General features: G+C 50.0%; 1 protein-coding gene across 1 annotated transcript in view; it reads left to right on the top strand.

Annotated features, from left to right (window-relative positions):
• The window catches only part of FHAD1 (forkhead associated phosphopeptide binding domain 1), a 157,539-nt gene that overhangs the window by 84,236 nt on the left and 49,585 nt on the right, over nucleotides 1–23,718 (top strand). Inside the window, exons 14-18 of the mRNA XM_021668394.2 lie at nucleotides 7,443–7,513; nucleotides 9,667–9,816; nucleotides 13,740–13,847; nucleotides 17,962–18,069; nucleotides 20,991–21,098. Coding sequence (XP_021524069.2) covers nucleotides 7,443–7,513; nucleotides 9,667–9,816; nucleotides 13,740–13,847; nucleotides 17,962–18,069; nucleotides 20,991–21,098 — 545 coding nt within the window. The remainder of the gene's footprint in view (nucleotides 1–7,442; nucleotides 7,514–9,666; nucleotides 9,817–13,739; nucleotides 13,848–17,961; nucleotides 18,070–20,990; nucleotides 21,099–23,718) is intronic.

Here is a 23,718-nt window from a genome sequence, read left to right on the forward strand (position 1 = left end):
ATGACCTACATGAAATTAACGAGGGAGAAGGGAAAGAGCACAGGGCCGCACCTTAAAGAACTCCAGCATTAGGAAGCTTGTTGCTACTCCTTGCCAAATCACCCTCCAGAGAGCCTGCATCAATTTTATATCCTTGCAGCAATGGATAAGAATAGAGTGATTTTCAACTCTGGTGCTTCAACATCCCCAGCAGGATGCTTCCAAAATATCCAGAAGATGGGGTAACATTCTTAAAAAGCAGAGGCAAAGCCAACATTAATTTTTATGCAGAAGCCTTCCCCTCATCATATAGCAGAGGGCGTTACTGTTCTTGTAATCATGGCAGAGTCGTGAGCTTACTTGAAATGAGGTAAAACGTGGAGCAGAGCTCTGGTTGTTCTTCAAGACTGGAACTAAAACAAAGACCCCCATCTCCATCCTGGTAATAACAGAGCCAAGCTACGTGTGTGCTGTCCCCGTCCCATTCCCAAGGCCATTTTGGTCATCTAGACTAAGTCTATAAAGCTAACCATATATTACTGTTAAGAAATGTGGGTTGTTGCCAGGTGTAGGGGCTCATGCCTGTGATCCCAGCAACTTGGGAGGCTGAGGCAGGAGGATCGTTTAAGGCTAGAAGTTCAAGACCAACCTGGGCAACGAAGTGAAAGAAACCCCTCATCTCCAAAAAATAAAAAATAATAATAAATTAGCCAGGCATGGTGGCACAGGCCTGTAGTCCCAGCTACTCATGAGACTGAGCTGGGAGGATTCCTTGAGGCTAGGATTTCGAGGCTGCAGTGAGTTGTGATTGTGCCACTGCACTGCAGCCTGTGTGACAGTGAGACCATGTCTAAAAATAAGTAAGTAAATGGGGATTGTAAAGTTAAGCTTTCAGGCCCAGTAATTCCGGAAAGGCTAAGAAAGACTAATTTTAGGCAGCATTCCTCAGACCACCATTTTCTCCTCCTGACTTCATGGAGTCGTAAGATTTGAGCAACATTAAGCAGGTCTCTGCAGAATCCCTCCCTTGTTAACACGCACGCTGGGTCTACAAGAGGGGGTGAAGAAAGCAGGATTTCCAAACTACTGGACTCCTTCTTGATGCCCTTACCACCAACTAACCTCTTGGAATAATGTTCTGGAGCCCTCACCGGGGAAATGGTGGTCTGCTGACTACATATTCTGTGATTACAACTAGCTGGTTCTGAGGAGTCAAGAAAAAAAGAATGGAGAATTACAGAAAGGTTAGTAAGTAGGACCCATCTTTCGTCCACTCAGGAGAAGAGGAAACTGATGGGAAAAGACATTTTCTCTTCCAATATAAAGCAAGTGCCCAAAGGACTGGGGGAAAAAAAGGGTGAGCCAGAGTATGCCCTATATTCTCTACTCTTGTACCTAATTTCTAACCCAGAGCTAGTCCAGGAGGAGGAGGGGAAGAGGAAGAGGAGGAGGAAGGATGGGGAGGAGGAGGGAAGAGGAGGAGGAAGGAGGGCGATGATGACGGTGATGATGGTGATGATGGGGGCGATGATAGTCATTCACTAGTGAGCACTTACATTCTAGAGACTGTTCTCAGCACATTATATACATGATCTCATTTCATCCTCACAACAACTCTGTGAGTTAATAATTTGCCCATTATCCTCATTTTAGAAATGAGGAAACTGGCTTAAAGCTGGTTTTATGATTGCTCCACTAGGATAAGGTGATTCCAGCGAGACACTTCACATTACAGAGGCTGACAGGGAGTCCCCAGTCTATTCACCGCCATCCCACACACTCCCAGGAGCCGCCTGCATTCGTAGCTCCTAAGAGAAGGGTAGAAAGCATGGGTTGTCTAGCTCCTCCTGGGGACTTAGCACTGAGTTAGGTGTTTCACGTGCACTGTGGGCCTTTATCCTCCCACTAACCCAATGAGGCAGGTAAGATTACTGTCTTTATTTTATTTATCTTTTTTTTTTTAAGACAGAGTCTCGCTCTGTCACCCAGGCTGGAGTGCAGTGGCACAATCTCGGCTCACTGCAACCTCCACCTCCCGGGTTCAAGCACTTCTCCTGCCTCAGCCTCCCAAGTAGCTGAGATTACAGGCATACACCACCACGCCTGGCTATTTTTTTTTTTTTTTTTTTTTTTTTTAGTAGAGACAGGGTTTTGCCATATTGGCCAGGCTGGTCTCGAACTCTTAACCTTGTGATCCACCTGCCTTGGCCTCCCAAAGTGCTAGGATTACAGGCATGAGCCACTGCACCAGACCTGATCTTTCTTTTTGAGTAAAAGTCTTGCTCTGTTGTCCAGGCTGGAGTGCAGTGGTGTGATTTCAGCTCATTGACACTTCCACCTTCCAGGCTCAAGTGATCCTCCCACCTCAGCCTCCCAAGTAGCTGGGACTAACAGGCATGTGCCACCACATCACCTAACTTTTGTATTTTCTGTAGAGATGGGGTTTCGCCATGTTGCCCAGGCTCAAATTCCTGGGCTCAAGCAACCCACTCAACTCCCAAAGTGCTGGGATTACAGGTGTGAGCCACTGCGCCCAGCCTTCATTTTAGAAGTAAAGAAACGGAGACACAGTAACGTTAAAAAGCTGTCCAGGGTCACACAGCTGGTGCATTAGGGCTAGGACTCAAACTGAGGTATTTGTGATCCTAACACCTGTGTTTTCCCCATGACCCTGATCTTTCACCACCATCCCCCACACCGCCCCCCACACACACTTCCTTCAAAGATGCAGCAAGGTACCAGGCACATGCCCAGTCCCTAGAGAATGGGTGCTGTCACCGCCTCGGGCAGAGACAGAGCTGAGAGTTCTCTTTCCCTAAGGTAAACTGCATCTGATTCCTGCCCTGAGCCATAACCACGGAAAGGCCCATCTGTGTCACAGTAATGTTGGTCCCAAGGTGAGACTCTGGGGACCCACTGCCAAGGCTTGAATTTCAGCTGTGCACCTACTAGCTGTGTGGGCAGTTACGTGACGTGGCTGTGTCTCCATTTACTTGCTCATGAAATGGCCATCCAGTCTCCTAGGGTCATGTGAGGACTGAGTAACGGGATACACGCATGGCAGTGCTGGTCACACGCAGCTCGTAATTGCTGGTGGCTCCTGTCATTGTCAGCCTCAAATACTTGTTGACTTAATCTGACCTAAACATGGGTAGCCACCAGCCAGGTAGCTCGTGGGCAGCACCGCCTGGTTTATTTGCATCCAGGTGACATCCTCTGGAGCCCCTCCTCTGTCTCTATTTAGCAGCAAATGGGGTTTCCTTAGCCCCAAGCCCTCCACTGGGTTGAAGCCAAGAGCCGTTTCTAGAGGCCTCCTCCTTAGAGTCGTCCACAGTGAGCCTCGCGTCCCGACTTCCAAGTGCCCAAGTGGCAACTCAGTCCACGTCCCTCCAACCTCAAACCCCCTGTTCTTGACAACCAGGCTACCTGCCCCTTAGAACATCCTCCTAAGAGATAAAACATGTGTAACATGCCAGGTGTGGTGGCTTGCGCCTGTAATCCCAGCACTTTGGGAGGCCAAGGCAGGCAGATCACCTGAGGTAGGGAGTTCGAGACCAGCCTGACCAACATGGGGAAACCCCGTCTCTACCAAAAATACAAAATTAGCTAGGTGTGGTGGCACGCGCCTGTAATCCCATCTACTTGGGAGGATGAGGCAGGAGAATCGCTTGAACCTGGGAGGGAGAGATTTCAGTGAGCCAAGATTGTGCCATTGCACTCCAGCCTGGGCAGCAAGAGTAAAACTCTGTGCCCCCACCCCACCCCCACCAAAAAAAAAAAACACACATAACAAGCTAGGAAGTAAGTCCTGAAACGAATCTCCCGGGGGAATCCAGGTGGGGTAAGCATCAGGGAAATGACCAGCGGTGTTGTTTGGTGATGTCACGTGCAGCCCAGAAGCTGAGCCTTGTAGGGTCCAGTGTGTGGGATGGGTGGAGGATTGGCTGTGGGGTTCAGCTGGGGGTATGAAAATATTTAAGCGGCACCTTGAAAGTCAGCTGAATACTCCTCCTGCCTGGTTTCTCAGGGTTCCTTCGATCATGGAAAGAAAGGACTTTTTACATTCTTCTCTGCAAGCTCAGTTGTTTGTGTCTATTTCTGCAAGACTTTGTTACAAATAAGAGACTTTTCCTGCATGCCTGACAAGTCCCTCAAATATCCAAGATCCGCTGTGCCTTTCAGTGAAAAGAAAGCAAGTTGCAATGCAATTTGCTCCATGTGCTTTTATTTTTCAAAAATGTCACATCTGACCGAAAGAACAACCTGGAGAAAAAGATTTCAAACTGTTAAGAGTATTATCCCAGGCCGGGTACAGTGGCTCATGCCTGTAATCCCAGCACTTTGGGAGGCCGAGGCAGGTGGATTACGAAGTCAAGAGATTGAGACCATCCTGTCCAACATGGTGAAACCCTGTCTCTACTGAAAATACAAAATTAGCTGGGAGTGGTGGCAGATGCCCGTAGTCCCAACTACTCAGGAAGCTGAGGCAGGAGAGTCACTTGAACCCAGGAGGTGAGGCTACAGTGAGCTGAGATCATGCCACTGCACTCCAGCCTGGTGACAGAGCGAGATTCCGCCTCAGAAAAAAAAAAAAAAAAGAGTATTATCCCAGCGGGGTGGGATTGCACTGGACCTTGATTTTCATTCAGTTGTTCAACAGGTGTTCGCTCACTGAGGGCTACTGTGTGCCAGCCACTGTGCAGAACACGAAGACACAGCAGCAAACACTTCCCACATTGGGAAGTTTTGTAACATTTGGGTTTTTGTAACCAACATATATAACTTTTGTGTCTCTGAGCCGCCCAACACTTCATTCTCTTTTTTGAAACCCTCTGCCCCTCAGCTCTCCAGGCCCTGGGCACCCTGCTTCTCTCCTGATCTTTCCCATTCATTCTCAGCAGCCCCCTTCACCAACTCCTGTCCCTAACGAGGGTGTTTTCTTCTCTGCAGTCAGCCCTTGGTCCACCCCATCTCCTTTCTCACGAAGAAACTCTCCATTCCCATGCCTCCCCAGCCACTCCTGTGTGTGTTATCCACACGGACGCCTCTGTAGGCGGGGCTGCCAGGAATGTGGTGCAGGGGGCCCAGCCAAGGCAGCAGGGGGGGGTCCCTGGCCAGAAGCTATGGCCACAGGAGGAAAGGGGGCTCTTTCTCAGTTCACACAAGGACCCGGGATGGGCTGGGCTGGGCCGGGCCAGCCTTGCCAATCAGCATGTCCATCTCTCTGCTGACCATCTCTCCCTGGAGTCCTGCCAGTGCCTCCAATTCACCATGTCTGAAACAGCCAGGGGGGCTCCTTCTCTCTCCCTGCCACACCCCACCCCCACCCCAACCTGTCTGTCTCTGGTCTGATGGCGAGGCCACCATTCTACCCCTTAAAAAGGCTTTCTTTCCCTTTCTTCCCTCTCATTCCTGCTTCTCCCACCCTCAGTTAGGGGATTAGCACTGAATACCCCGACGTCCCCCAGGCTCTTAGCAGAGCTCCCTGCCTCTCACTCGGAGGAGGGGAGCTTGTCACAAGGAACATCCAGGATTGTCTGGTGACATTTTTGGTTGTCACAACCAGGGTGGGGTGATGGGGGGTACCCCTGGCATCCAGCAGGTAGAGACCAGGGATACTACTAACCATCCCCCAATGCTTAAGACAGCCCCACAGCAAAGACTCGACAGTATCAGCAGCGCAATACAGCAATATGGCCCGCCGTAGCAGCAGTGCTGCAGCAAACAAACCCTGCCAGCTCCAGCCTCTCCAATGCAGCCCAGTTATTTTTCTGGAAAAAAGCTCTTCATCAGGCCACTTCACTGTTCTGTCAGCTGCTGGAATAGGAGTGACTCAGACCCTGAGTCACACGGATTAGAGCCAAGTCCTGGCTCAGCCACTGGCCTGCTGTGTGGCATTGAGTCTCAGAACGCCACTGCCTCATCTATAAAATGGTAACCCACTGGGCACATTTCAATCATGTTAAATCAAGTTTCCACCCTCAAGGCGATGGTTTCAGGCCTGTCACAGCTTGACCTCGCCCTTCCACGCCTCCTCTACCATCTGCTCCTCCCTCTCCCATAATCTCCTCCAGCCCAAGTGAGCTCAGCACTTACCCGGAAGAGCACTGCCTTTTCCTAGTCCCGCCCCATCCACCCCACATCCCCGCATGACGCTGTGGCTTCCTGTGACTGTTGTAACAAATGACCACAAGAGAGTGGCTTCAGGATTAATTTGGCTTCACTGAGTCAGCAGGGCTGGTTTCTTCCTGAGGCTCCAGGACGGCATGCATTTCCTGACCTTCCTCAGCCTCTAAAGCTTCATTCCTTGCATTCCTTGGCTCGTGGCCCCTTCCTCCATCTTCAAAGCCAGTGATGTGGCATCTTCCAGTCTCTCTCTGCTTCCATCACGTCACCTTCCCCTCTGGCTGTGGTCAAGCCTCCTTCTGTCTCCTTCTAAGAAGCCATGTGATTACATTGGACCACCCAGATCATCCAGGATAACACCCATCTCAAAATCCTGAACTTTATCGTATTTGCCAAGTTCTTTTGCTCTGTACGGTCACACCCACAGGTTCCAGGGATTCAGACCTGGAATTGTAGGGGGTCATCATTCAGCCCCATGCACCCCTATTCTGAAGCACCCTCCTCTGGCTCACTGAATTCTGCCCACCCCTCAACACCCACACCCACTGGTTCTTCAACCAAGTGGCCTTACTTGCTTGCTCCAGTTGAATGATCTCTCCCTCCTCTGAGACCCTCACCCTCCCCTCTCCTTCAGCAGTCACTCACATGGCGCCTGGGGTCACCGCATGCTTCCAGCAAGCATTTACTTCTGTCTGTCTGACTAAACTGGCAGCCCCTGGAGGTCTTGGCTTTAGACCATTCCCTTCACTCAGCACCACGCTTCGCACACAGGAGACAGTAAATAGGTGTCCTGTTGATGGGTTTTTATTTTCCACCTCCAAAAAGAAAGTTGGATGTGAGCTCAAGCAAGGCTTATCAGCTACTTTTTTATTTTTATTTTTATTTTTTTCAAGACTGAGTCTCGCTCTGTCGCCCACACTGCAGTACAGTGGCATAATCTGAGCTCACTGCAACCTCTGCCTCCCGGGTGCAAGCAATTCTCATGTGTCAGCCTCCCAAGTAGCTTGGATTACAAGCATGCACCACCACACCCGGCTAATTTTTCTATTTTTAGTGGAGACGGGGTTTTATCATGTTGGCCAGTCTGGTCTTGAGCTCCTAACTTCAGGTGATCTGCCCATCTCAGCCTCCCAAAGTTCCAGGGTTACAGGCGTGAGCCACCATGCCCTGCCTAAGTCACCATGCCCGGCTGCTTATCCACTATCTTAAAATCACAGGTTGGATGACAGTTCATGTTGCTTTGATGGGATGGCAATGTTGCCTTCATCCACCTGTCTGCAAGCTTTGGAGTTGAATTGAATTGATACTTACATTCTTCCTGCTTCTCTTTTTTTAAGGGTTCTCTTTGTATCTGATATATCTTCTGGAACATTATAAAAAACTTACAAGCCAGACCCAGGAACTTCAGGTAATTCTTTTAATTTATTTTTTTCCAAAGTTTATTTCGGCCCCTGCTTGGCATTTATATAGCACTGTGCATTTGAAACCTGTTTTTTCTTTATCAGCTAGTCACTCCACACCCTCCAGTAGGTAAAATGATTTCTCCATTTGCACACAAAGAGGCACAAAAAAGGTTGGCTAAGATCTCCCAGGAGGGTAAGGACGATGGCAGGGTCTGCCCTCTGTCTGGCCTCCTGAGCTAACCACACTGTGTTTTCCTCTGTCAAAGGCTTAGACGACTTATTGCCATCAGATCTTTTTTTCTGAGTCTCATTCTGTCGCCCAGGCTGGAGTGCAGTGGCACGATCTCGGCTCACTGCAACCTCTGCCTCCCAGGTTCACGTGATTCTCCTGCCTCGGCCTCCCAAGTAGCTGAGATTACAGGCACCTGCCACCACACCTGGCTAATTTTTGCATTTTTAGTAGAGACAGGGTTTCACTATGGTGACCAGGCTGGTCTCAAACTCCTGACCTCAAGTGATCCACCCACCTCGGCCTCCCAAAGTGCTGGGATTACAGGCATGAGCCACTGCACCCGGCCTTAATGCTATCAGATTTTGAAAACTGTGTTTGTTAAATGCAGTGGACAAAGTATAGCTATCTATAGTACAAGCAGCAGAATTACCAAAAGAAAAGAAATATTCTAGAGGCAAATGAGCTTTAGGGGTTATATCATTCCGATAGCTATTGCCGTAACAGTGTTATATAATCAACACCCTCAAAACTTCATTGGCATTCAGCAATTGCTATTTACTGCTCATGTGTCTGGGGTCAGCAGCAAGGTGGCTCTGCTGACCTTGTCTGGGTGTTGGCTGACCTTTGGTTGATCTAGGCTGGCCTCAGCTGGAGTGACTCAGCTCCATGCATCTCTCATGTCCCAGCAGGCAGGCCTGGGCTGTTCTCAGGAAACTGCAGGGCTATAAGAGAAAGCGGCCCAATCACATAGTGTTTTTCAATCTTCTGGTTGTGTTATGTCTGCTAACATCCCATTGGCCAGAGCAAGTCACATGGCTGAGTTCAGTGTCTGGAGGCAAAATATGGGCAGGCACTGCAAGTTACATAGCCATAGACATGGATAGAGTGGGGTGAAGAAGGGACCACCATGCCAGTCAGCCACAGAGGCTTGAGTCCAGGGATTGGCAATTTTTTCTATAAAGGGCCAGATAGTAAATAGTTGAGACTTTGCAGACCATATTCACCCCTCTTCCATTCTGCTATGGTAAAATGAAACCAGCCATAGACAATATGTAAGTGCTGGGCACGATAAGCATGGCACTGTTCCAATAAAACTTTATTTACGGCTGGGTGTGGTGGCTCACGCCTGTAATCCCAGCACTTTGGGAGGCCAAGGCGGGTGGATCACCTGAGGTCAGGAGTTTGAGACCAGCCTAGCTAACATGGTCTCTACAAAAAATACAAAACATAAAAATACAAAATTAACTGGGCATGGTAGTGGGCACCTGTAATCCCAGCTACTCAGGAGGCTGAGCCAAGAGAATCGCTTGAATCCGTGAAGCGGAGGTTTCAGGGAGCTGAGATCGCACCCCTGCACTCCAGCCTGGGCGACAGAGCAAAAAAAACAGAACAAAACAAAAAAACCTTATTTACAAAAGTAGGCAGTGGGCCCAATTTGACCTGTGGGCTACAGTTGGTCAACCCCTGGCCTAATCCCTTCTCCTCATTTCTCAGATAAGGACAATTTCAGTGTCACACAGCTAATAGGTGAAGAATCAAGACAAATGTTCAGGCCTCCCGGCTCCTGCATGACTGCTTTTTTTCTCATACCCACCCACCACTTACTGAACACCTACTATGTGCTCAGCACTGTGCCAAAAGCTTTCCATCATTATCTCACTTAATCCTCACAACTCTAAAAGGTCGATACTGTTATTAACTTCATTGTCTAAATAAGGAAGCGTCTAGAAACAACTAGAGCTGGATTCTTTCTAGATCCAGAGTCTAAATTCTTAACCACTGCATGCTGCATTGTTCTGTGATTTTAAGAAACTTTTCGGGAACCCATTGTCCCCCAAAAGGTAAACAATTGGTAAACAGATGTGGAAAGATTCTTTAGTTAGGCCTGTCCCCCATCAGCATCTGTTTGCTTTTCTCTCATTTTAGAGCAAGTTCAGTTCTCAGGAAACTCAGCAGTCTTTACTGCAAGAAAAGCTGCGGGAGCATCTGGCAGAGAAGGAGAAGCTGAACAAGGAGATGCTAGAGCAAGAGGAGAAGCTGAATGCCAGAATCAGGCAACTGATGGAAGAGAAGGCGGTAAGGCGGTCCCTGCCATTTGCTTCACTACTGGAAACTGATAAAATGGTCTTTTCTATGGGAAGTTGAGGGTGTGTGCTTAGACAGAGAAATCTCGGCTATTCGGTTTGGTGCTGTGGAACTAAATTAATTAAACAGAGTGAATAATTGGGGAGGATTTAACCTGAAGTTTGAATTCTAAAACGCACAGCAAAATCAACTTGAAAAGGCAGCATGATTGAAATTTCAGGAAACGTTGCCTTGTTTGTATATGCATTGCAGCTGGCTTTATAAAACTGAGTCATCGCTGCGGGTCCTGGTTTGTAGCTGACAGACTGTTTCTAAATGTGCACAGGATCAACTTCAGATGACAAATTTCAGTCTTTTGCTTTCTCTTTATGCACATCAGGGGAAACAAATAGCCAGAATTGCTACTGACTTTTCTAGAAACCAGGTCAGTTTGAAGACAGCAGCGACTCTTAAACCCGAGGTGCCCAGGAATTGTCTGGGGATCTGGTTAAGGTGCAGATTGGGTCTCAGCAGGCCTGGGTCACAGCCGGAGACACCACATTTCCAATAAGCTCCCAGATGGTGCTGATGCTGCCAGTCTGCAGATCTACATTTTCATAGGGCGAAGTCTTAGAGGAAGGTTTTCTTAAAGTTTCCTGATAAGAACCACCCGGATGCTTTGCTAAAAATACAAATCTTGTTCCCCACCCCCAGACCCATTAAATCAGAACATCTGGAGAGGGCCAGGAGCTGCATCTAATGAGCTGATTCTCGTCACTGTCCTAGAGTTACCTCCTTTTTTTTCTTAAGCTGGGGTCTTGCTCTGTTGCCCAGGCTGGAGTACACTGGTGTGATCACAGCTCACTGCAACCTCAAACTCCCAGGCTGCAGTGGTCCTCCCACCTCAGCCTCCCAAGTAGCTGGGACCACAGGCATATGGCACTACATCCAACTAATTATTATTTTTTTTTTTGGTAGAGGTGGGATCTTGCTACATTGCCCAGGCTGGTCTTGAACTCCTGGGCTCAAGTGATCCTCCCACTTCAGCCTCTCAAGTAGCTGAAACCATAGACACATACCAACCACCATGCCCAGCTAATATTTTCATTTTTTGTAGAAATGGGGTCTCTGTCTCTCTCTCTCTGTTGCCCAGGCTGGTCTCAAACTCCTGGCATCAAGTGATCCTCCCACCTCAGCCTCCAAAAGTTCCAGGATTACAGGCATGAGCCACCATACCCGAGGGCCAGCCCTTTTTGTTTGTTTGTTTGCTTGCTTGCTTGTTTTTTGAGACAGACTCTCACCCTGTCACCCAGACTGGAGTGCAGTGGCGTGATCTCAGCTCACTGCAACCTCCACCTCCTGGGTTCAAGTGATTCTCCTGCCTCAGCCTCCCAAGTAGCTGGGACTACAGGGGTGCGCCACCACGCCCAGCTAATTTTTGTATTTTTTAGTAGAGACAGGGTTTCACCATGTTGGCCAGAATAGTCTCTATCTCTTGACCTTGTGATCCGCCTGCCTCAGCCTCCCAAATGCTGGGATTACAGGCGTGAGACACCGTGCCCAGCCGGGTTGGCCCTTTTTGACATTCAGGGACCCCTCCCATGAATTTTACTGTCTGTATGACTTTTGTCATTTAGGAGATTAAAAAATACTAATTAAAAAAATACTAATGCTTTACACTTCTCCCCTCACTCTCCAGGTTCTGATCTAAGTGGGGTGGGGGTGTGGTCCCTGCTCTGGAATTTGTAAGCACTCCTGGGTGATCTCAAAGTGCAGCCACGGTTGCGAGCCACTGTTGTGGGTGGGTGTGAAGCAGCGTGTGCGTGGTGCCCCCCCCCCCACCCACAGCTCCCTCAAGACAGCGGCCCCAAATCCACCGGACCCCGACTCTTCCAAGACATCTCCTTCCTTCCCCAGAGAAGGACTGGACCTGCCACCTTCCCCATCTTTCCCCAGCTCCTTCTCTGTCACACACACCTGCCCTCCAGACCTCTGCGGCTTTCACCTCCATCCTCTCATGTGTGTCCAGTTACCCCAAGACATCAGTCTCCTCCTCCCTCTTCTCTTCGCCTCTTACTCTGCTTTTCTGCATTCGTGAAATAAGAGATTAGAAAGGAAGAGCCATCCGACCAAATCATGTACACTCCGCATAAAGGTAATATTAATGATAGCTATAAATCAAGGCGGGCACATTTTGCAGAGCATTTAGACATGGAAAAAGCCAGCACCATTCATTCCGTAGAGAAGAAAATAAAACCAGAAAGTACCTAGAAATCTTCAAAATCTTCACAAAACTCTCCACCGACTTCCTCCCTCCTCTCTGATTACCTTCTCCTTTCAACATCGGCATTCCAAAGGCCTTATTTCTTATTTCTCTTTTTAATTTTGGATTGACTTTTCCCATTGTCAGGGTCTGGTTTTTCAGCACCCCCATGTTAAACACTGCGTTGGATGCCTGCTTGGGCTTCCTAGACACCCGCGGCGACACAGCCCTGGCAGTGTTTCAAGAGCTAGCGTCAGCCCCTCTTTCAAACCTGCAAACCTCAGTGCACCCCACCCTCCTTGCAGAGGGAGGAAGCGACATCAGGTACCTGCCAGACAGACTGTGACACTCGAAGGTCACCCTTCCTCCAGCACTCAGATTGATGGACTTGACCCTGGGGACTACTAGGAAAGTTACCTCTTAGACTTCAGTGCCAAGTGTCCTGACTTTGATTGAACCTTCCTGAGACCTTCTGACTCCCATCACCCGCCCTTTCTGAAAATACATGTGTCCAGACTCGTTAAGCAGGCTCCCTCTCATGAATCTTGACTTGGCTGAGGACTTTGTTTCAATGGAAAAAACAAAACAAAACAAAAAATTGTAGGTTCCTTTATCAATCTAGCATTCTTATTACCAATTGTTGACAGCAGCCACTTGATTTGTGCACACACCAATGCTTTAGATCAGGGATTGGCAAAATGGGCCCATAAAGAGCCCGATAGTAAATATTTTCAGTTTTGCAGGTCAGGTGCTCGCTGCTCTTCTACGAAAGCAGCCATAGACAATACACAGCCAGCACAGTGTTCCAATAAAACTTTGTTTGCAAAAGCAGACCAGATTTGGTCTGTAAGCCATAGTTTGCTAACCTCTGGTTTAGAACCCAGGCTTCAGAATCAAATGGGTCAGAGTGAGAATCCCTTGCTCATGTGATTTACTAGTAAACTGGGTGGATTCCTTAATTTAAGCCTGTTTCCTCCTCTGCAGGGTGGAAACCACGGCTGTCACTGCACCAAGCATTTCGTGTTCATCAAACCATCCACCCCCCACATCAACCCAGCACAGGAAAATGATTACTGTCTCCATTGTACAAGCAGAGAAACTGAGGCTCTGATAGCTTCACTTACCCAGTGCCTTACAGCTAGAAAGGGTCAACCTGGGGCCCTGCCCTGGGTCTCCCAACTCCAGAGCACATGCTCTGAGCTCCTAGGCTGCCCACAGCCTCCCCAGGGGAGTGCGGTGAGGAGTGGAGAGGTCGCCCATGCCGTGCCTGGCAGTGTCCAGATTCCTGCCATGGTAACCTTGTCTATTCAACAATGGTCATTGGTTTCCAGGCTTTGGAGGAAGGCATTACTCAAGAGAGAAACAGAGCAAAAAAGACTTTAGAGAAAGAACGGAAGAGAAGGCAAGAGCAGGGGGATCTCCTGGCCCAGCAGAGGAAGGTACACGTCTCAGGGAGACAGAGTCAGCTCCAGCCCGAATCAAGGCTCTGCAGCTAGGAAGGGTGGATCTGGGGCTCTGGTCTGGGCCCACCGGCCCGTGCTCTGAGCTCCCGGGTGGCGCAGCCCACAGTCCTCCCAGGGAAGTGCAGTCAGAAGGGAAGAGGTTACCTATGTGGTGCCTGGCAGAGCCCAGATTCCTGCCATGGTAACCATGTCTGTTAAACAATGATCAGGCTTTGGTGGAAAGCATGACCCAGGAGAAGAACAGAGTGAAGGAAGCATTAGAGGAAGAACAGACAAGAGTCCAAGAGCTGGAGAACTGCTTGGCCCGCCAGAAGGAGGTACGCTCGGGGAGTTAGAGTCGACTCGAGCCCCAGTTGGCTCGAGAGCCATATGGAAGTAAGTTGAGAGCCGCCGACGATGGGGGTGAGAGCATGGTGGAGGCTTCCTTCTGTAATTTGCGTTTGGGTGGGCTCAGCTACTTTGGGAAGCGTGGGAGACTCAAGCAGAGAACCCTGGAGTTGTAGCCTTGACAACCAATTGGGAAAAAGTTGTAAACAGTGTGAAACACCGTCAGGGAGAGAGAGAGCTTGGGAGACGAGTTGGGAATGGTGACATGGGCATCTTCTGTGTTCCAAAGCACAGAATCGGGAGAATGACAGAGTCATGGGACCTCAGGGCTGCACGGACCCTCCACCAGCATCCTAAAAGCCTCCGGCCTTCAGCACCACCCCTGAGGAATGTTCTCCAGCCCAGGGCAGTCCGTCCCAGCATGGATGCCTCAGGCTGGCAGAAAGTTTTCCCTTTAGGTTGAGTTGTGTCAAACTTATGCCCTAGAAGAGTATCAGTCCTCCACCCTCCCCTGTGCTCCCACAAGACACGTCCACTTCCTCTTCCACACGATGACTCAGATGTGTGAAAACAGAGGCGCTGGCACCCTGGGACCCTGCGTCTGCTGCTCCCCAGGCCTAAGCCCCCTGGTCCCTCAGGCCCTTCACAGGACTGCAGCCTGGCGCTGGCCCCCTGCTATGGCCTGTGCTGCTCTCCAGAAGTCACAGACTGGTAGCTTGTGATTAAAAAGGGCCTGTGGGTGGTATGTTTGGCCCTGGAATGTTTTATTTTGAACTCATAAAATCTATTTAAAAGTTCAGATTTCATCCGGGCGCAGTGGCTCACACTCTGTAATCCCAGCACTTTGGGAGGCCAAGGCGGGCGGATCACCTGAGGTCGGGAGTTCGAGACCAGCCTGGCCAACATGGTGAAACCCTGCCTCTAAAAATACAAAGATTAGACAGGCGTGGTAGTCTATACCTGTAATCCCAGCTACTCGGGAGGCTGAGGCAGGAGAATCGCTTGAACTCAGGAGGTGGAGGTTTCAGTGAGCCGAGATCACACCACTGCACTCCAGCCTAGGAGACAGAGTGAGACCCCAACTCAAAAAAAAAAAGTTCAGATTGTCATCCTCTTCTGAAAAGTCAGAAAATCTAGCCCTTTTTTCTACCTAGCAAAAATGGACAAGAAGCCTTACCAGGTAGCAGCAGTTTGCCACAGTCCTCACCACTCCCTATTGCATTAAACACAGCCCACGTCACTTTTGCTATCTGTATGGGCTTCATAGGCATTTGAGTTTGCCACCCATCACCCACTTTCTTCCTAAAGGGAGGTGGCCAGAACCACCATTCTCCAGCCATGGTAGCCCAGGGTAGAACTCTTCCCCTCCCTCATTGAAGATGTTCTACTTCTGTTAATACATCTAAACTAGCTTTTGGGAAAGCTCTGATACATTTGTAGATTCATGTTTAGCTTGTGGTCACCCTCAGATCCCTGATCCTTTTTCACGTGTGCTTTCATGAATTCCTCAATCCTGACACAGCACAGAGGAATGCGGGCTTTGCAGCCAGATGAAACGCGAGTTCGAATCCGAGCTGGTCTAAACTTCCTGATTGCGGCAGATCTGCTGCTACCTCCCTTCTCGAAGGGGTGGCTGTGGCCTCAGATTTGGTCTCCAGAATTATTGCTGAGTAAATGGCAGCTGTTACTACTGTCTCTCCTGCCACCTGTGCCCCTTATTCTGTTTGAGCGTTTGTTTTCCAGCAACCCTCACTCCTCAAGTATAATCCTTGCCCACCCACCACTGCAGGAGAAACAAAAAGACCTCTGGGCAAAGCCTGTGCCATTTGACCCGACCCACGACAGGGAAAGGTTCTCCCTTGGAGTCTGACACAGCTGTGCCCTGCAGCCCTCTTGCAGAGCGTCACTGACGTTTGCTCCCAAGTTATTTCTCCAGGGATGCGGATGAGGAGGAGGGTCTCCAAGGAGTCACTTGAGTCAAATGCCTCAAGGGGCTAACAGCAAAGGCCCGGGGAAGATCCTTGGATTTAGAGACTTTGAGGTCGTGGGGCTCAGGAGAAAAATGTAAGCTTCATTGCAGAGGGGATCTGTGGTTGGGTCACCCCTGGTCTGTTAAAATGTCAGCCTACTTCTGACAGAACCTCTCTGTGGCTTCCTATTGGGGGAACTTGAGAGAGCAGCCCCAGCCACAGGCTCCATTCAACTGCCATTGGCTATTTGATTTTCTTTTTTTCTGTCACGCGGGCTGGAGTACAGTGGCATGATCTCAGCTCACTGTAACCTCTGCCTCCTGGGTTCAAGTGATTCTCGTGTCTCAGCCTCCTGAGTAGCTGGGACTACAGGTGCACATCACCGTGCCTGGCTAATTTTTTGTATTTCTAGTAGAGACAGGGTTTCACCATGTTGGATAGGCTGGTCTTGAACTCCTGACCTCAAGTGATCTGCCTGTCTTGGCCTCCCAAAGTGCTGGGATTACAGGCGTGAGCCACTGCACCCGGCCTGATTCTGTTTTCATTGCATCTTCCGCCACATTTATCAGGGTTTTTAAGGACGACAGAATCACTAGGTCATAATCTGGGTCTTGAGGTCATGTTCAAAGTTAATTCCCATTACCTGTTGTGAACTTGGGAGCACAGCAACTGAGCAGGTAGAGCCTGGGTGAGCCAGGCAAGGCCTCTCTGCCAGGTAGCACCTGTCCCGGCTGCAGAGGAAGGACTGGCGAGTATAGACGCAGAGTCAGACACAGCAGAGCCAACTCTAATTCCCTAGGAAGTGCCTCAAAGTCTCTTTCACCATTCACAGGAAAATGTCCTACCCTGAAACCCACTTTAAAGGATCCAAATAAACGTGAAATTCTTCGGATGCCACTTTTCTTCTGCTTTGTTTAAGGCTAGTGTTGGGACAGCAGAGTGTGGGAGTTTTCTCGACTATTTTTCACTGCCAAGTGTGTAATATCTCAGCCGTACTCTGGATTAAACACTGCTCTCAGGCTCTTCTGGGGCCCTAACCCCCGCTTATCATGGAAATCACGTTCCGAGTTCTAAACGCCTGACAGTCAGCCTGGTGTTTGAAAGACAAGCCATTGGAAAATCGAGGCAGCCTTTCTTGTGGTGACTGGAAGCAGGCTGGCAATGTATTTCCTTTGGTGATTCGCATTAAGCTGTTTAGTTGAATAGCTTAGCAGCAAGTAACTTCCTAGACAAACTTCTTGATTAGGACCACCAAATACGGGCCACACCTTCTTCCCTGCACCCTACCAGAACATCTCTTATCCCTTCTAGAAACTGGCACATTGTGGCTCATTAATTGGGCATACTGCCCTTCTCTTGAAACTGAATTCTGTTGAAGAGATTCATTTCTGGTTCAAGCGATTCTCCTGCCTCAGCCTCCCGAGTAGCTGAGACTCCAGGTGCACACCACCACGCCCAGCTAATTTTTGTATTTTTAGTAGAGACGGGTTTTCACCATGTTGGCAGGCTGGTCTCAATCTCTTGACCTCATGATCTACCCACCTCAGCCTCCGAAAGTGCTGGGATTACAGGCATGAGCCACCGCGCATAGCCAAAAATTCCATTTTTTTAAAAAAAAAGATGGGGTTTCACCATCATGGCCAGGCTGGTCTTGAACTCCTGACCTCAGATGATCCACCCACCTCGGCCTCCCAAAGTGCTAGGATTACAGGCATGAGCCACTGCGCCCGGCTCAAAAATTCCATTATTACCGAGACTCTTCTTTTGATCAGAAAGGCTGTTTGGCCTGTGATAGGAAGCCGCCTCACTGCTCCCTCGTTCCCTGAGAGCTCCATATTCCGACTCTGTGCTTTCCTCTATGCAGGCTTCAGATCCTGGTCTCACTGCTGACAAAGGGTGTGGCTTTGAGCCCTCTCTGCCTTCCTGTTCCTCAGTTTCCTCATGTGGAAAATGGGCCACTCTCAGCACTTCTCCGACAGAGCTGCTGTGACACCGAAGGGCTGGCCAGGGGCTTGGGCGTATCTGATAGCCGCCCCGACACTCTGGCTGTTATTGTTACTATTATTATCTTATTAGTAGCAATTTCCCCCCCGAAATGTGCAGGCCACCAAGAGGACTTGTCCTTGACTTCCAGGTTTTGGAGAGCAGCATAGCCCATGATAAAAGGAGAGCAAAGGAAGCCTTGGAGTCGGAAAAGAGAAAAGTTCAGGATCTGGAGAACCACTTAACCCAACAGAAGGAGGTATGAGCAGCAGCAGGAAAGAACCCTCTGGAAGGAGCAGCAAAGCCAGATGCCCTGGGAGAGTACGGTGGGAAATGGGGCAGACGCCAGAGCCACACGTCCCTTTGAAGTGGCCAAGATCTGCCACTGACTGGCCGTGTGGCCTCTGGCAGATCACCATATTCCCATCCCTGTTTTCCTCATCTGTAAAATGGGAATGCTAACAGTCCCTGGCTCACTGGGTTAAATGCTATCAGGTATAAAGTACAGAGGACCACACCCTGCAGCTTAGAGGGCCCTCGGGAAGCTTTTTCTGCTCTTTGGCTCAGCTACCTAGGAAAGAGGGATCCTCCCCAGGAGAGAACCCTGGGTTTCAGCAGGGGTCAGTGACTTAGCCAGCGTCGTCCTCACAGTAGAGCGGCATGTGTGCCACACCCGGCATGGCCACGGGAGAAAGCACTGCTCCTGGCCCGGCCTCCTGGTGACCTGGACCCTGAGGCAGGCCCTCCCAGGACTGGCTGAGGAGTAAAACACACAAAGAACACAAAGAGAGATGGCGCAGGCAGGTGTATAGTAAGTGCACATGGTTGTCACATCAAATAAGCCCCAGGGATCAGTGCCTTCTGGAATGGGCAAGAAGATGGGCACCCCAGGATAGAAAGACTCTGGGGAGGCCAGGAGGGGTCAGAGCTGGAGACATCCACATCCACCCAACCCAACGCCACCAGCCTAGGGACCTGGCCTACCCAGACACACCTGCCCAGAGCAGCATGAAAAGCAGGCCCTCAGGTCAGCCCGGGTGCCTGGGTCACAGTCCGGAAGTAAGAGCCAGGGGTGGGAGGGGTGGTCAGGAGGAGGTCACTCAGGGACCCACAATGGCATCTCCATGAGCTGGGCTTCGGGGACAGAGGTGGCACAGACACACACATGCCGGCCCCCACAGAACTTCTAGAAACAGAACTGATGGCTCTGATGGTTCATTTCGGCTTCATTCATCTGCCCATAAATATTCATTTATCCACCCACCAATTTCAGTTTCATTCATCCACCATGTGCCAGGCCCGGTTCTGGGTGCCGTGGACACCATAGTGAGCAAGACAGACCAGGGCCAGGCTGCCCAGACCTTCCATCCTAGCACTGGGGAGACAGACATCCACCAGGGCCACAAAACCAAAGCTGAGGAGCGGGCTGGAGAGTGCCCCAGGGCAGGACCACTCAGGAAGTGACATTCCAGTGAGAACTGGAAAGGAAAAGGAGCCTGGGGGCAGAGAGGACCACTGGATAAAGTGACACAGGTGTGAAGGTCAGGACCGAGCTTGCCAGGAGGTAGACAGGGGAGACTGGGTGAGGAATGAAACCAAAGCTGGCCCAAGATGGGAGGCACCAGGGCACAGGGGAGGGAAACAGGTGGGAGAGGCAGGGAAGGAGCCGCAGTCTGTGGGGCGCTAAAGGGCCCATTCTGGACTCAATTCTCAGCTCTGCCCTAACAGACTGTGTGACCCTGGGCAAGCCCCTTGCCCTCTCTGTGACCTCAACTGTCTGGTGGCAGAACCGCCCTGAAGGTGTAATATGAGGAGTCAGTACATCTGTGGCTTGGGATGCATCCTTGCTGGTGAGGTCAGAGTCCAGGTGGGATGGGCAGTTGAGTGGGTACAGCAGGGTGGGGGCTGCGCAGCCTTAAGCAAAGCCCTTGGCAGTGGGACGATGCCAAGCCTATGAAGGAAGTGAGGTCAGAGTCCAGGTAGGCAGAGGGAGCACAGACACGGGAACAGCCTCATTAAGCGGTGAGACCCAAACTGTGGTCACTGCTGCCCCCAGAGCCTCCCTTATACATACGGGCCAGGGATGGGGTCCTGAAGCTCAGGCTACAGCCAGGCAGTGGCTCACACCTGAAATCCCAGCACTTTGGGAGGTGGAGGCAGGTGGATTACCTGAAGTCAGCAGTTCAAGACCAGCCTGGCCAACATGATGAAACCCTGTCTCCACTAAAAATACAAAAATTAGCCAGATGTGGTGGTGCAACTGTAATCCCAGCTACTTGGGAGGCTGAGGTGGGAGAATTGCTTGAACCTGGGAGGCAGAGGCTGCAGTGAGCCAAGATCTCGCCACTGCACTCCAGCCTGGGCAACAGAGCGAGATCCCATCTCAAAAAAAAAAAAAAAAGGTTGCCATAATCCCATTTCCCCCCAAATAAACATCATTTACGTTTCAGTGCATACCCCTCTGGTCTTCTGTTGTACATATACACATATATTTAAAATGCTTTTCTTGTGAACTTTATGTTGTTAGGGAGGGAGTATAATTGCAAGAGTTTCAACAGCAGCTAGCTGCAGAGAGAGTTTTTCAAGCCCACCCTAACTATTTACCTCCCAGGGCTTGTACGGGAGAGTCTGGCCTCCAACTCCCTCCCCATCACCAAGTCTGTGGGGTTTGTGTTCTCAGCTCTAAGCTGACCTAGACAGGAATTTCGGAAACCCATGACTTTGTAGACTGGAAGTGGCTGCCTGGGTCCTCCTTTGGCATGGGTCTGCAGGGACAGAAGGCACGTCCCAGCATTCTCTCTCCTGCCCCACCTCCCAAAGAGCCAGGTACTTCCAACAAAGGCCAGCATTGGTGCCAACACATCCCGGTTTATTCAGTGACTCAACGCCAAACAGCAGGACCCAACCACTCACCAGCATGTCACTTCCTGAACACCAGCCCTGAGATCTTGAATGATGACTCACTCCTTTATGCACATGACTAAGACATGGCTCCCAGGTTCTCACCACGGCGGGCGTGCCACGGTTTTCACCTCTGTCCCCAGTGGGCGCTTTGTTCTTTGAGATCTTTCTCCCAAACCCTGACTTGGTGGCTTCAATGGTGACTCAACCTGGTTTCCCTTTGCGGTGTCATCTCCCTTTGAGGGCACAGGCCCTCAAACGACTTCCATTGACTTCCAGATCTCAGAGAGCAGCCTTGCCTACGAGCAACGCAAAGCAAAGGAGGCCATAGAGAAGGAAAAGAAAAAGGTGCAAGACCTGGAGAATTGCTTAATGGAGCAGAAAAAGGTATGAGTGGCAGGGAGGGAGAGATGAGAGGGCCCAGCACGGTGCAAGGCGATGCTCTGGAGCCAGGCTCTGGGTTCAAATCCTACCTCTCCCCATCCCTGGCTGTGGGACTTTAGGCAAGTACTCTACCATCTCTCTGCCTTAGTTTCCCCACTTATGAAATGCAGATGATACCCACAGATCAATCTCCCTGAGTTGTTGTGAGACATGACTGCGGTTATACACGCAGAACACATGGAGAGGCACCCAGTACCCAGCGCTCCACAGGGACGTGTCAGCTGCCCATGTTAGCATGACGAGCTCATGGCTGTGGAGGGGCAGGATCTGAAGCCAGGACTGTCTTACTCCCTAACCCTAAATCATCACCTCTCCCTCTCTACTGCACTTCAGCTTTGTGTGGGCTCAGCCGCCTGGCATAAGAGGGGAGATGTTGGCCGGGCGCCCAGCACTTTGGGAGGCCGAGGCATGTGGATCACCTGAGGTCAAGAGTTCGAAACCAGCCTGGCCAACATGGTGAAACCCCGTCTCTACTAAAATTACAAAAATTAGCTGGGCGTGGTGGCGGGTGCCTATAATCTCAGCTACTTGGGAGGCTGAGGCAGGAGAATCGCTTGAACCTGGGAGGTGGAGGTTGCAGTGAGCCAAAATTGTACCATTACACTCCAGCCTGGACAACAGAGCAAGACTCCATCTCAAAAAAAAGAAAGAGAGAGGAAATGCTAGGGTACAGACACCTGGGTTTCTGATCACTTTGATATCAGTTTTCCCAGTAGAACTTGTCATCATAATTATCATCACTTTCATAATCAAAATGCATTTACTGTTTTTGTTTTTGTTTGGAGACGGAATTTCACCCTGTCGCCAGTCCTGGATTGCAGTGGCGTGATCTCGGCTCACTACCTCCACTTCCCAGGTTCAAGCAATTCTCCTGCCTCAGCCTCCCTAGTAGCTGGGATTACAAGTGCCCACCACTACGCCCAGCTAATTTTTTTGTGTGTGTGTATTTTTAGTAGAGATGAGGTTTCACCATATTGGCCAGGCTGGTCTCAAACTTCTGACCTAGTGATTCACCCGCCTCAGCCTCTCAAAGTGCTGGGATTACAGGCATGAGCCACCATGCCTGGCCACCTTTACTGTTATCACTAAGAATTGTAAATGCAGTAGGAATAGAAGTGGATTTTGCACGTGACCCTGTCTTACCCTGCAGGTACCTCATAAACAATAGGGCATAATTGGCTTCTGCTGGGTCCCAACAGTACAAGGCACACACACACACACACACACACACACACACACACTTGCACACACACAGTGATCAATATGTCAAAGCCAAAGCAGGTGACAAACATGCATCCTGGCAATAATGGGTTAAATTTAAATATAGGTGACTATGACTTCAAAGGATTTTCGGGACCAGCTAGGACTAAAAAGGTCTCTATTCACATCAAACTGGGATTATTTTCTTCAAAGAAAGGTTTGCAAACATCAGCATGCATTCGAATCTTGGGGGAATTTATTTTAAATAATGCCTGTTTCCTGGACCCCACCCCAAGAAATTCTGATCCCCTGTGGAGGACAGACTCAGGAATCTGCATGTTTCATAAGCAGCCCATGGTGCTGATGCACTTTAAACAACGCTGCTCTAGGGAGGATAGTCAGGAGGGCCCGTCAGCCCTGGACGCTGCTCTTTAAGAGGGCCCTTGAGTAACTGCCCACGTGTCCAGAGAAGCCAGATGAGAGTTGGGTGAAGTGATGCGGGACTTCTCAGCCCAGGGCCATCACGGTCACAGAGGACTCCTACGGGGAGGCACGTGCTGCAGGCTGTGGGAGAGCCTGAGAGAGGCAGTCTCTTCCCAAGCAGCCATGTCCTCCAAATGATGTACCATGGATCGCCCATGAAACGCACTACGGGTAGGCGAAAAGGAGAGGTTAAAGCATTAAAAGTAGGTAAGTTGGGACATAAAATGGATCGGGAATTAGACTAATACAAAAAAAAAAAAAAGCATATCATGAAATCAATGAATGAGTCACAATTTTTACTCTAGCAGTTACAGTGCAAGGGAAGAGTTTACAGTGCAAGTTACAGTTTACCAAAAATGGACCAACCACTCATGGAAATACGACCATTCTTGGAACTAGACCAGCGAGAATCTCTCCTAAGGGTCATTATGTAGAGGATTCTGCAACAAGCAACCTTCTCAGCAATATCCTTAGAACAGTGACATCAGAAGGTAGGGTCTCGGCTGGGTGCAGTGGCTCATGCCTATAATCCCTGCATTTTGGGAGGCCGAGGCCGGTGGATCACCTGAGGTCAGGAGTTCAAGCCCGGCCTGACCCACATGGCGAAACCTCGTCTCTACTGAAAATACAAAAATTAGCCAGTTGTGGTGGCGCATGCCTATAATCCTAGATACTTGGGAGGCTGAGGCAGGAGAATCGCTTGAACCAAGGAGGCAAAGGTTGCAGTGAGCCAAGATCGTGCCATTGCACTCCACCCTGGGCAATAGAGTGAGACGCCTTCTCAAAAAAAAAAATAAATAAAGAGAAGGTGGGTTCTTATGGCAGCCCTCAAAGTAGACAGGTGGCATCACCCTACACGAGCAGGAACAGGACCCGGTCC

The sequence above is a fragment of the Aotus nancymaae genome, unplaced genomic scaffold (assembly GCF_030222135.1).
Source record: "Aotus nancymaae isolate 86718 unplaced genomic scaffold, 86718_ANA_hifiasm-v0.15.2.pri h1tg000053l, whole genome shotgun sequence".
In the NCBI taxonomy this organism is placed as follows: domain Eukaryota; kingdom Metazoa; phylum Chordata; class Mammalia; order Primates; family Aotidae; genus Aotus; species Aotus nancymaae.